General features: G+C 41.5%; 1 protein-coding gene across 1 annotated transcript in view; it reads left to right on the forward strand.

The window, feature by feature from the left end:
* Positions 1-14,029, forward strand: part of myot (myotilin) — a 31,605-nt gene that overhangs the window by 1,891 nt on the left and 15,685 nt on the right. The window contains exons 2-8 of the mRNA XM_085473084.1: positions 4,554-4,586; positions 4,836-5,022; positions 5,223-5,285; positions 5,410-5,551; positions 10,420-10,443; positions 11,125-11,244; positions 11,329-11,530. Of these exons, the coding sequence (XP_085329210.1) occupies positions 4,579-4,586; positions 4,836-5,022; positions 5,223-5,285; positions 5,410-5,551; positions 10,420-10,443; positions 11,125-11,244; positions 11,329-11,530 (746 nt within the window). The 5' untranslated portion in view covers positions 4,554-4,578. The remainder of the gene's footprint in view (positions 1-4,553; positions 4,587-4,835; positions 5,023-5,222; positions 5,286-5,409; positions 5,552-10,419; positions 10,444-11,124; positions 11,245-11,328; positions 11,531-14,029) is intronic.

Genomic DNA, 14,029 nt, shown 5'->3' on the forward strand with positions numbered 1-14,029 from the left:
TAAGAGTCTTCTATTAATTACAAAGATATTTCCTGGAAAGACCCATGTATTAAATATATTTCTTAATGTACAACAATGAATAGTACTAGATTTATAGTTTCAGTTTTTCATAAATAACTAATAATAGCTGTGTGCAGTATGCATCATGTAATGCTACTTTTATCACAACTATTACAACTGAGTAAAGCAACAGTGTGTGCCTTTTTGTATCTTTTCTCTTTGCTGGTGTGCTCTTGGTCTGGTCACAGAGATGTATGGAAAAAGTTTAACATGATGTTTGTGTTTGTGCATTTTGCTTAGCCTGTTATAAACCTCCTACATTCAGTGGTTAATACATTACTCTAGATTTTTGGAGGGTACTTTTCAAAGCCCACAGGTTTATATAAAGGTTGCTTTGTTAGCTAATTTTAACACGGTCCACTTCATTCTGGATTTCTGCTCTAATGTGCCATTCCTGTCCACAGCTGAGAGCTGCTAGTGGCTGAAAGCTTCATGGTGTTGTGTACACCAAAGAGGGATCTGTTTAAATGAGCAAGGCTGGCTGTTTCTTCCTGTTTGTCAGAATCTCCTCGTCGACTGCAGGACAGCTCAGTTTTCTTTGATAACTGTAAATGACACATCTATACATGCTGTTAGTGTATAAAATAGATCATTTATGCTAATAACACAGGTTGGAGGATACGTTTGTGGCACCTGTTAACTATCACCATTCACCGTTTGTAATAGCAAACCAAATGACAAACAGTCATCACCATGACTCATCTCCAAAGGCTGGCTTTCTCCTGTCAGGTGAGAACAGGTGCACTGGAAATGCACTTACTGGAATACTGAACTCAGACAGAGTGCAGCCATCTTCCTCTTTCCCCGTGTTACAGAATCAGTGGGCTCAACATGCTGTTAAAAATACCAGCCATGATTCTTCATTGACACATCAGTGAGCAACACGGAGTCGTGTGCCATACGCATTAGCAAGCCATATTGACAAATTACATGCAAATGTTCAGAGTAGCAGTCTGCCGTAATAGGGACCTACGATTGGTCTAAAGTTATGTGATTTTACATATGCATTATACTGTATTAATGCTTCTCACCACACAGACCAGTCACTGTATTCAGAGCTCTGGTGCAGGAGCCCACCGAACTCCTGGCCATGTTTGACTGGGTATGGCTTCAGGGAAACAGGAGGTCTGAGATGGGTAGCATCTTTCCTCTTTGAGGGCTGCTAAAGGCCAACTGGCAATAAGCTTCTGGACGATCTAGTGATGATGTTTGTTCTCCTTTGGATTCATGTTTTAACATCTTCTGTCAGTCTGGACGTCCTTTCGTCTCACTTTAAACTTTAGGCACTTAGAAAAACTTAATAATCTGAAGGCATGACAGTCTACATCGGACACCCAGGGAGGGAGGTCATACTGAGAAGCCTCCAGCAAGTTGCATTATGGGAAATGTAGGGTCTAATACTGCTCAGTCTTCACCTACACTAAAGCAAAAAGGATGCCACTGTCACCCGTGTCTTTGATTTGCCTGCCGTCAGATAATATCAATGTTACATCCTTGTTTGGGACGTCACTGAACTTGGCTGTCACTGCTTGTGTGCCTCTGTCCATCTGTTGCTTGCCAGGTAGTGGATTTGTTGCACTGCATGAACTTGTCCTGTCCTGTTGTCGCTGCCACAAATTCTGCAGTTATATAAGAGAGACAATTGATACAAAGGGTTTAGCAACAGTTGCTGTTGTATCAGCAGTGGGCTTTAGTACGCGCACACACAGCTGTTTGGAGTGATTATGTGAGGGGAAAACTGGATTTACACACGGATGTCATACATGCCTTAGTTGTTTCTTCTTTCTTAAGCTGTGATCCTCTCATTTAGACAATGTTTAGGCTGTGTTTATTTGACTGCTGTGACCCCATGTAGCACAACTAGTACAAATAGTAACCCAGCTAAGATGTACTGTTGTAGATTAAATGTATATAATTCTAGAGTAAAGACTTTTCTTTACCTCTGCGACTTCGACATGTAGATGCGTTGATTTATCACAGCTCAGACAGTCTGTGCAGTGCTTAGGAGGTGACAAAGTTTAATTTAGCCCAGAAACCTGAACCTCAGGCAGCTCCTTCTCTGAAACCAAGACAGACCTCCCAAGGCCGGAAGGCTGAGATCTGAGGGAGTCTTTTGGGTGTATGAGTCTCCTTATGCCTTCAGTTAGCTCAGATATGGCCATGCTGTTGCCAAACAAAGTCATGGAGAAACAGTGACCTGTTACAAGAGTGATTTGGTGCCCTGTTTGAGGAATCCAGTGTGTGAGCTCAAGCGTTTAAGCTTATATGTTTCCACGTCTAACTTTGAGTCTGCGTAAGCGTGCGTGACCATTCATTTGTTTGGGGATGATAAATAGTAATACAAAACATTACTGTGTTTGTATATCACCACCTGAAAGAAACAACAGATCAATAGAAATGCATGTAATCAAGCTTGAATTTAGCTGTATTAAATATAACTGCTGGAGGTTTCTTCCTGTTAAAAGGGAGTTTTTTCTTCCCACTGTTGCCAAGGTCTTCCTCAGAGGGGATTGTCTGATTGTTGGGTTTTCTCTCTAAGGTCTTTACAATATAATTTGCATTGAGGCAAATGTGGCTGTAAAATTTAATTCAAGGCAAACAAAGTGTTGTGTGTTAATTAGTTGTGAAATCCTGTTTTGAAGCTTTGAGTTCAGTATTATAAATGAGGGGTGGAAGTGACTGTGAAACGAACAGCTTGTCAGTTACAAAGTAGCTCCGTCCTGCCTTATTATCTGTTTTACTATCATTTGGACAAAACTTCTTCTTGTTGCAGTAAGATAGTTCTCTCCATTCTGGCCATTTGGAAGAATGCAGATTTAAGGCACATCTTTTTTTATACAGTCTATAAATTAAACCTGTCTAAAGTTTCACTAGACGTGAAATCTCATAATTACATAGGCTTTGTGCACGTTCATTGATCCAAACGTGACGTACAGTCCTGCCAAGATGTTGTTTTAATCAACACCCGACTGTGTGTCTTTTTTAAACAGGGGCTCATCCAGCTTTAATCTCAAGCATTTGTCTGAGGCGTTTTCTGGCCAGGGATGCTCTCAGAAGATTTTACTGATACCAGTGCCGACATCAGTTTTGTTTATAGGCCTACACATGTTCAGCATTAATCCAAAAATGTGTTACTTATTTGATGGTTTACACAAAACAGAAAGACAGCAGAAAGGAGGCTTACAATCCAGGAAATAATTATTTGATCTCTGGCTGAATTTTTAAGTCTGCTCACGTACAAGGAAATGAATAGTTTTTAAATTTTATGCTTGTTGCAATTTAATGGAAAGAGACAGGTTATCGACCAAAGACAGAAAGAAGTATTTCATCCCCTAAAATGCAGTCAGAACAAGCTCCCACAGATTGGCTCAATCAACCTACCAGTCGATCAGTTACAGATTCGCTTGATCTCAACTCGTATGTATAAAGCACACCCGTCCACATGATCAGTTTCTTCCATTCCAACCTCTCCATCACCACGGGCAACACCAGAGAGCTGCCAAAGGACGTCAGGGACAAGGCTGTAGACCTGCACAAGGATGGACTGGACTAAAAGACCATCAGTGCGCTATAATGGATTGAAATCTTGCGATGCAAAGTCACCCTGCTCAAGAAGGCACATATACAGGCCCGTTTTAAGTTTGCCAGTGAACATATAAATGATTCAGTGAAGGGTTGGCAGAAATCAAAAATGTGAGAATGTGTGTGACCCAAAGAACACCATCCCAACACTCCAGCACACCTGTTTGAACCTGTTTTTCTGCTAGGGGTACAGGACAGCTTGACTAACATTAAGCCCCATTAAGAGGCCAATGGATGGAGCAATGAACCATAAAACCAACAGCCAGAACATTGAAGATGGGTCATGGATGGGTCTTCCAGCCTGATACTGACCCAAAACATACCGCCATGTCATGGAGTGGCTGAGCCCGTCTCCAGAGCTCAGTCTGACAGAAAATCTATGGAGGAACGTGAAGCTTTGAGTTGCTGAGCAGCAGCCAAGAAATCTAAAGGATTTAGAGAGTTTCTGTAAAGAGGAGTGGACCAAAGTCCGTCCTGAGACATGTGCAAACCTGCTAAACAACTACATGAAACGCCTCACCACTGTGCTCGCCAGCAAGGGTTTCTAAGCCAAGTATTAAGTCATGTTTATTAAATGAAATGAAACTACCTTCAAATTAGAGACTGTTCACATCTTTGTGAGTAAACTCACAAATTCAGCGGGAGATCACATAATTACTTCCCCACTGCACATGTGACTCGTGTGCAGAAGCAAACAAAAACTGAACCGTGTTTCGAACTGTTGGAAAAAACATTGAATTAATATGATTTAATGGGTTGGAATCTAATTCTTGATTAACATCTTATTAGTTGCTAAAAGTCTGTGCTGGTGCTTTGTAAAATGAAATGTATGTGTTCAGTCATACCTGCAGACACTCATTTCTACAACACTGTAGCACAGCATGTTTGAGAGTGTCCCTTTGTCTTTGCAGGACCTCTGTCACTGCAGCCTGGAACATGGAACAGTAAGTTAGACCTGCACACAAACACACGTTTCCTTTTCATGAACCATAAGTAATACTTGACTCAATTTAACCTAATTTTATCATAAATCTTTACTTTAAATTTCTAATGATTGTAAGATGGAGACTTACTTTTTGTCCTTAACAATAAGGAAAGAATCCCCACAGTGTGACTCTGTATACAGACTTATGTCCTCACAACCCGAGGAAGCATCCAAACACAGATTTATTCATTTCATTATTGGCGATTAGAGTCCAGAAGGTGCAGAAGAAGACAAGCACCATGTCTCTGACCATCTCCTCCTCCTCTGCTGCTGCATCCTCCACTCGTGAGCTCTCCTCCTGCTCCTCCACCATCTCCTCCTCCTCCTCCTCCTCCACTCTTCTCGGTCAGAGACACTCCAGCCTGGTGCAGCCGCTGTGTGTCAGCCCTCAGAGGGTAATTACAGCCATTTAAAATGAGTCATTTCACCTCATTCGATAAAACACACGAGTATGTTTCATTAAGGGGATAAACTGGTTAAATAGCTAAATGTCATTTTAATGTCCTGTAATGTTGAAAGCAACCTTTTTGTAAATAAAGAAATGGACATGGCAAATGATTTTCAAACAAATTAGGTGATTATTCCATTTCCCCAGACTCAGAGTCCCATCTACAACCAGCAGCATTCAAGCAGCGCAGTGGCTCCCACATTTGTTAAGGTGAAATAAATGTGCACTCTTGTATTTGTTCATGAAAGTGCACAAAGAAAATCAGAAACCATACTCATATGAACCTGTTGTCATACCTTCTCTTGATCATGGTCATCATTGCTCCCTCTGCCAGTGTCTCCACGACGTGTCTACGGTGAAGGGTCAGCTGGTGGTCCTGGAGTGCAGACTGAGGGGGACTCCGCCCCTGCAGGTTATGTGGTACAGAGAGGATGAGCAAATACTGGACTCCGATGATTTTAGGATACTCCGCAAGAGTGAGTGTTTTCATACTTGCTCTGATTTTCCTAAATCTTGGTTCTAACATGTGCCCTCCATACCATTATAAGAGACAGTAATTAAAACTAGACAGCGGAAGGGGGTGATGGAATACACACCCTTCTGCACCTTAGGGTCAGACACACAGGGCAAACAGGATTTAAGCTCTGAAAAAAATGTTTTCCTAGAGAAAACTATAATTTGTATCGCAAAGATTTCTTCACCGTGACTGAAAGCCACTTCCAGTCTACAAAATATTAAATTTTCATATCTGTAGAGTTTATTATATTGATGTGGTGACAGTGTAAAGAATTTCAGTGAGCTGAAATTTGGGAGCCGATTTAAATGGACCTCTATGGGGAACAAACAGGGAGGAGGCTGCACTTTGATGGCATTTGCGAGGAAACCGTTACTCCTATGTCACTGAGGATGACACTGAATGAAAGAGGGCAAGGATAGTTACGTGTATATGTATATATATATATATATATATATATATATATATATATATATATATATATATATATATATATATATATATATATATATATATATATTAGGGGTGCAACAATACACAAAATTCACGGTTTGGTTCGGTTCGATATTTTTTCGATACAAAAAAAATGTTCATGCCTTTTTAATTTGTCATATATTACATTTTCACAGCACATTCCGCACCACATCTCTGTGCGTTCATCATTTGTTTGAAGCCAGCTCACCTCCTGCAACCACTTTTCCGAGAATACGTGCTTCTTTTGTGGTTTGGACTCCTTCTGATATTTGTTTGGAGGTGGAGGAAGACCAAAGTAATTGCTTAAAGGAGCTTCTTCGACAGAGTTCTAAACAAATATCTGTCCTCCTCCTGAAAATCTTATGTACGCAAACACGCGTTGCAACTTCTTATCTTGTGCGTGTTTTTTATTTTGACAGCGAAAGCGCACCTGCGGACCACTTATGTGCAGCCCTGGTTATTTAGCTCGTCATATTGCAGCCACAGAAATTCTTTTGTCCATGAAACCATAAAGCTGCACTTTCTTTTTGCCTTATAGTCTGATTTGTCATAACTTCTCCGTTTTGTGGTAAGCTTTTCTTTGGCTGTCACTTCTTCACCCTGACCTGTCTTATTTGGCTCAGCAGAACTAAAATATATATTCTGCTGCTTTTACACACGCACTCACATAATGCTCAGCGATTCTCTGCGCGATCAACCTCTCACATGTTTAAGCTGCGGGAGATTTCACTTGTCATGTTTGCATAGTAAGCTAACGATTGATAAGACGATGTCAGAGGAATTGGTGCGCAAATTATCATCACTCACAGATCAGTGCTGTCGCTCTCTATACACAGTTCTCACGATTGCAAAGTGAAAGCAAAAAACAAGCGCAAATTCAAACGCGATTGCAATATGTCACATATTGACAGTGGCTCACCGATGCCAATGACATAATTACCCAGCTACATTTCCGAAAGAATGCAAAAGCATTGACATATATTTGTCCTTCCTACGATAGCCCGATGGGCAGGGCAGAGATAGATTTTGGTAGCCCGACTGGAAAACTCGCTAGCCCCGGGACGTCGGGCTAGCGATATTGCGAGCCCTGTATCTGATTGAGGAATCACTCATCTTTGGAAAAGAGAGTTTATTACAGAGAAATGGCTCTTTCCAAAATAAAAGCTATACTATACGCTTCTTCTGGGCTATATTCTCAGCAGCATATTAAACATATCAGGTCCCCATAAGGAGAATCCTGTGCTAACGGCTGTCTAAATTACTCGGGTAAAGTTTGTAGCATGCGTGCTTGTTGTTTTTGTCTGCTTCCACTTGTCTTTGCACTAGGATGATGTCGGTGTAAATGTTCAGTCATATTCGTTGTGTTCCCACTAGTGCTGTCAGGTTAATCTCGTTGAAATGACGTTAACGCCACAACACGGCAAATCTCCGTTAACGAGCTACCGCCGATCGCCCCGTGCATGGGGCTGGATGGCCAACACGTTAACGAGCTAACTGCGCTAACACACTAGCTCCCACCCATGTAATTGAGCATTGCGTGGCACATCCAACATACTGTTTTACTTTAGTCCATGACTCGCTTACCTTCAGGGTCATACGTCACATGAAAACCAAAATAGTTCCAAACGCCAGATCTGAATGAGGGTGGGGGAGGTTCAATATGTATATGTATGTATATATGTATATGAGGAAGAGGGAAAGGAAGTTACAAAACAAAGACAAAACCAGTGTGTCAGTGTAGTTAAAAGGGAGTTTTTCCTTCCCACTGTTGCCAAAGTGCTTGCTCATAGGGGGTCATATGATTGTTGGGTTTTTCTCTGTATCTATGAAGCGCCTTGAGGCGACTTATGTTGTGATTTGGCGCTATATAAATAAAATTGAATTGAATTGAATTGAATAGTTATTGGCATCGGTGAGCCACTGTCAATATGTGACATATTGAAATCGCGTTTGAATTTGCGCTTGTTTTTTGCTTTCACTTTGCAATCACGTGAACTGTGTATAGAGAGCGACAGTACTGATTGGTGAGTGATGATAATTTGCGCACCAATTCCTCTGACATCGTCTTATCAATCGTTAGCTTACTATGCAAACATGACAAGTGAAATCTCCCGCAGCAAGCTTGCACAGAGAATCGCTGAGCGTTATGTGAGTGCATGTGTAAAAGCAGCAGGATATATATTTTAGTTCTGCTGAGCCAAATAAGACAGGTCAGGGTGCAGAAGTGACAGCCAAAGAAAAGCTTACCACAAAACGGAAAAGTTATGACAAATGAGACTATAAGGCAAAAAGAAAGTGCAGCTTTATGGTTTCACACAGCAAAATCTCCAGTGTTAAATTAACACTAGAGAGGGTCTATATGGGTCCACACCTCTGAGTGTTAAATACAACACTGTTGAGTGTTAAATTAACACTTTTGACAGTGTTATATGTTTAAAAGTAACCTAGTCAGTTTTGAAGATTAACAAAGACTAACACTGAGCAGTGCTGATTTTCTAACACTGGAATATTTCTAACATTTTGAGTTATTTGAGTCCCACTGAAAACACTACGTCCAGATGAACAGATTCAACCTTTTGGAATATAGAATGCAAATGATGGTTGATAAATAGCTGGGTATGGAATATGACCACTGGCTAATTAAGGCCAATTCATAGCCAGTCGCCTCAAGGGACTTTATATTGCATGGCAAAGACCCTACACTGTAAAAGAAAACCCCAACAATCTAACGATCCCCTATGAGCAAGCACTTGGCGACAGTGGGAAGGAAAAACTCCCTTTTAACAGGAAGAAACCTTCAGAAGAACCAGGCTCAAAAAGGGGCAGTCATCTTCCGCGACCGGTTGGGGCATAGACAGCATTGTTTGTTGGAAACATGAAGCCAATACAGAAGAACCCTAAATGTACATTCGGTCTGAAGTCTACCAGATGGCAACAGCTAGCCTAATTGAAACCTATAGAAATCTATAGGAAAACAGCTTTCTTTCTTTCTTTCTTTCTTTCTTTCTTTCTTTCTTTCTTTCTTTCTTTCTTTCTTTCTTTCTTTCTTTCTTTCTTTCTTTCTTCCCACCTTAGCTGGTTTTTGCAATCAAGATGGCAACGGTAATAATGCTCATCTTGATGCTACAAAATGGGACTTCAGAGACCAATGGATGATGTTACTGTAGCTATATCAATGTTTTATACAGTCTATATTCTATACTGTCTATGGGGGTTGAGGGGACAGAGTTGCAGTGGTGTATACAAATGGGAAGTCGAAAGATGTGAGTGGAGAAGAAATGCTCAGTTCCCAAGCAGCCTGAGCCTTACTGTGAACTGCCTTTCAGTAATAGGCATAGTTGTAGTGAGAAAGAGCAAAATGCAAGGCAGCACCTCGGAGCAATGTTATCCATCGCCCCTGATCCTCTTCCTCCACGGCCCTGTCTGTCTGTGAGATGAACTTTTGTGGGGATGTCCGTGACTGTTCATGAAATGCTGGGCTTCTCCATCTTCTGGGGCGGGCCTACGGTGGAGCTCTGAAGATGAGGTGCTGCTGAAGATCATGAGTCCTCCTGATCCTGAATGAATTTCAGTCCAAAGTCTTGTAACTCGTATAAAGTTTAAATGAAGTACGGCCAAGCGATAGGGTCCCACAGTGACCTGGGTTGGTGCCTTTTTTTTCGGGTGCTTTCCCATTCAAATGAATGGGGAAAAATTCTGAAGTTTTTTGGGAATTTTGCAGAAACCGTGTGACAAATCGGTACCCAAAGTCATAGCTCACCATTCCCAATCGAGCCGCACAAAATGATATAACATGTTGGGGTTGTCTCAAAGCTGCGGGGTGAGTTTCGCAGCAAGATTTCACATGATCAGATGTTTCGCAGCAGAAGAAATTTCAGACTGGGGCTGGGAAGAATAAATCCGACAAATAATAAGAAGTGTGCTACTGCATAGGCGACCTTAATAATCATTAAAAAAAAAAAAAAGACTGAAACTAGTAGAAACAAAATTAAACATTTTCAAACAATAAAAACTAAACTGACGTAGGAAAAGCTACTCTGGAAACTAACTGCAACTAAACTGGATACAAAAAAATCAAAATCAAAGCTAATTAGAAAATACTAAACTATAATAGCTGGTTTGGATGAAGGATTAAGCAGAAATACACTCCTCGATCTCACCTCTGAAGAGTGTGTAAAGATCCACACCCTGCACTCAAACATCTTTTTATCCCACGGTTAAGAGCTCACACGGGTCAGATTAGAGGCGCTTAGATGTTTTCTATCCAGAAACAGAATTCAATATATACAACTCTGAAAATATTATTACCGTGTAAATTCTCCAGAAATGATCTCATCTCTTTGCTTATTCTTCCAGAGGCCAGTTCTGCATCAGTGCCGGGTGAGTACCTGATGTTAATTACATTCAAACTCAAAGAGAAGCCATTTCCCCAAAGTGTCAAACCTACTCGACATTGTAAGATACAAAAAACAAAAAAACAAAGTCTCTGAAATTACTAAAAGTGATGTTTCTGTGTTGTTATTTAAATTTTCTTTGTTTTGTTTTGTTTTTGAGAGAATCCATGTTCCCCTCTGCAGGTGAATAACTTTCCAAAGCCTGTAAGATCAGAGAAGAAACATGTGCCCTGGATGGTTTATGGTATCGAGCTTGTAGAGGATGGAGCATGGATCACATGACCAGAGTCACTGAACTATTAATTTGAGCCTCATGTCTGAATCATCAGTTTTTAAGTCTCTTTAATGGTAAAGTCAGGGCTTCCTGTACTGATCGAAGTGAGGTAGTTAAACCAAAGAGGCGTCTTGCGATCGCAGTAGCTCTCTGTGATGAGAGGGGAAAGTTCTTTCCACTAAAAGAAAGTGAAACACTGACAATTTTACATGTTGTTATACAACAGTGCTACTGGTCTAAGACCGTAAAAGGCCTCCATCTTTAATTGATATGGTCCGTTTGATTTGATAATAGGGGTGTGTTTCTATAACAACCAGGAGCAGTGCGTCTTTGATCATGTGTGAAACTGCAGCCCTGGCGTCTTGATTACCAATGCTGTGTTAACCCCTGCAGAGGAGCTGTGTACGCTGGTGATCACTGAGGCCTTTCCCGAAGACTCTGGCCTGTTTAAGTGTGTGGTCCACAACGCTTTCGGCACTGTCTCCTGCTCAGCCATGCTGGAAGTTTATGACGGTGGGAAGTCCAGTTGTACATACCACAATGTTTTCCAGTTAAAAGTTCACATAGTGACTCTGTTACTTTACACCCCACACGCAGACCTGGACGAGCAGTTGGAGGCCGAGGCCATTCATCAGGAAGCTGTTTCTATCAGGCAAGATAAAGAGGCCATGTCCCAACAAGAGACTTTGTCCTGCAGAGCAAGCAGCAGAGACTTTCCTCCAGGGCTGTCAGACAGTATCAACCTCCCTCCTCCTGAGTGGCCTGACAGCGCTGTAGAAGATGACATCCCTGTTGCAGAGTGAGTGCATGATGGTCTCATGAACATCCAACAGTATCTACAGTGCAGTGCAGTGCTTTTGCATGTTTATCACACTTACATGTTTCAGATCATCAAAGAATTTTAAATATTAGGCAAGGATGACCTGAGTAAATACAAAATGCACTTACTTTTTCTGTGTGAACAAATAATTGCCTCCTGAAGCTAATAACAGCTTGTGCCACCACTGACAGTAAAAACTGCAACCAAGCTTTTGTGATAACTCACAATGAGTCTCACCGAGGATACATTTTGGCCCACTCTTCTATGCAGAGTTGTTTTCATTTGGCTTCATGGGAGGGTGTTTGATGATGAATGGACTATTTAAGCTCATCTTGAAGTTCAAGGTACAAACTGACATCCTGAAGGATTACAGCAAGTCTCAAAAGCAGCAGAGCAGCCCCAGACCATCTCACCATGTTTGACTGTTGGATCATCATTTTATGAAACGCTCTGTTAGATTTATTCCAGATGTAACAGAACTCACACTGTTGCAAAATGTCATTCTACTGCTGCAGTCCCAAAATCTTAGAAATGGCCTTTTAACCATTTCCAGGCAAATATTCAAAAACCTAAGAAATCAGGAAGTGGGGAAAAACACTTTTCACAGCACAGTACAAATATTACATAACTCTGATGTCACTGTTTATGCACACTGATATGTATTTGTGGTTTTATGGCACTATTCAATGTGTATGACTCTACATCCCTGTTTTGTATAAAAAATACCCTTTTTTATTTACGAACTTTAGTTTGTTTTATACTGTATGGTATTGGATATTTCCTTTACGCATTTGTAGTTCTACTTTTATCCAGATGAGGTCGCTGTTATATTATTGCATTATCTCTCTCACCTGACACCGTACAGTCGATACTCCATACTTCTAAGAACGAGCCAGAAGTATGTTTGATAATTGATCAGAAAACAATTTCTACTTTCGGGGGAAACATATTTAAATTTACGCAGTAAATAGAAATAACATGTGTGTACTACGTGTAACGATGCTGAGCTTTCGGAAAAACTAAACCAATCTGCCAGACGTGCGCGGTCACGTCACTCCGCGTGCTGCTCGTGAGCGCGCGGTGTCACCTGTTGCAGTCTTGCCTCGCGCTTCTTCTCCTCAGTGGAGTTTCGGGGGTCGCGCTCTTCCCGCTTCAGTGAGTCCTCTCTCAGGTTTAAGGACAGTGGTGTGGAAACGTTTACCGAGGTAAGAAAGCCCCCGCATGTGTCTGCACCGGTAGCGGCAATACGCATGTTTTTACTACCTGCTGTTAACTTTGGCTGTTTGGACTCCAGCTCGTTTAACTCCGTACTATCGCCGCTTTTTAATCTTCCAACAGGATAATTTTCCTTCCTTGTTTATATCGTGGAAACCTGATATGCTATGTCCTCCTTAAAAGGTCAAACTATGTTTAGAGCGCTTGGAAAGTGAACTTTGGTCTATTTAGGGGGTCGGTGTCATTTGGTTGGTGCTGTTTGACCCAGGCTGTGGGGTAGACGTCATAACTGAAATTAAGCCAATTAAGACATTTACGACGCCGTCAGGTGCGAAACGGTCATCCATCGCTTTTCTGGAGTAGCTTTCAGGCTGTCCTTTCTGTGTATACCATAAATATGTGGCTTTATTTAGCTGTTTAGCTGTGTTTGGTGAGCACAGTCCCCGCTCGGGCCAAGTGGTACCTCAGAATGGGCTATGAGCTCATCAGTACAGTGGCAACTCTACCTTCAAGCCACCGGCGGTGAAACAAAATGCTGTGATTGTCCTCATTCTTCGGTTCACATTCAGCTAGAGCGAGTGTTTGGCGGTGTGAAGTATGTTTGGCTGTCCAGCCTATATGAGCGTTCAGAGCTATGATCTCATCTGTAATGTGAAGAGCAGACATGGCGTTGGTGTCCTTCAGAAACCCCCCCTCTCCCCGGTCTTCCTCTGTGTTACACACAACAACAGTTGTTCAGAAACTGTTGGCAGCAGTCTGGCAATTAAGGTCAAGTTGAGGTTCTTTGGCCGCCATCAAGTTTATCTGATTATCGATTAAATTATTTGATCAGGAAGAGGAAATTATCTGAGGCTGGCAAGGCATCTGTTGGTTTTTTCTACAGTAAAAATAACAGCCCAGATAAATGATGGTGCAGTGTACCTATTATGGCCGGTGTTCTGAGAAACCATCCTACTCTGACAAAACGTCCTACCCGTATTATAATTTGACGGTGACTTGCGACTAAACCTAACCATAACCTTAACCCTAAACATAACCTTAAGAAGTATTCTGGATGGGTGAGAGAAAAAGAAGTTAATTCGGCGTTGGTGTTGTGCGCCTGCGCCGCGTCTGCTCAGAAACATTGGGTAGGATGTTTTTTTTTTTAATTTATTTGTTTTTTTTTTTTTAGGTAGGATTGATTCCCAGAACACCTGTTAAAGAGCACTTTAAAATCTGAAAATGAATGGGTTCGTTTTCTTTGAGGCACTTTGTGTGACCCAG

Source organism: Copadichromis virginalis, linkage group LG2, assembly GCF_057382275.1.
Source record: "Copadichromis virginalis isolate Kocher_CV1m ecotype Utaka linkage group LG2, C_Virginalis_male_GT1.1, whole genome shotgun sequence".
Lineage (NCBI taxonomy): Eukaryota > Metazoa > Chordata > Actinopteri > Cichliformes > Cichlidae > Copadichromis > Copadichromis virginalis.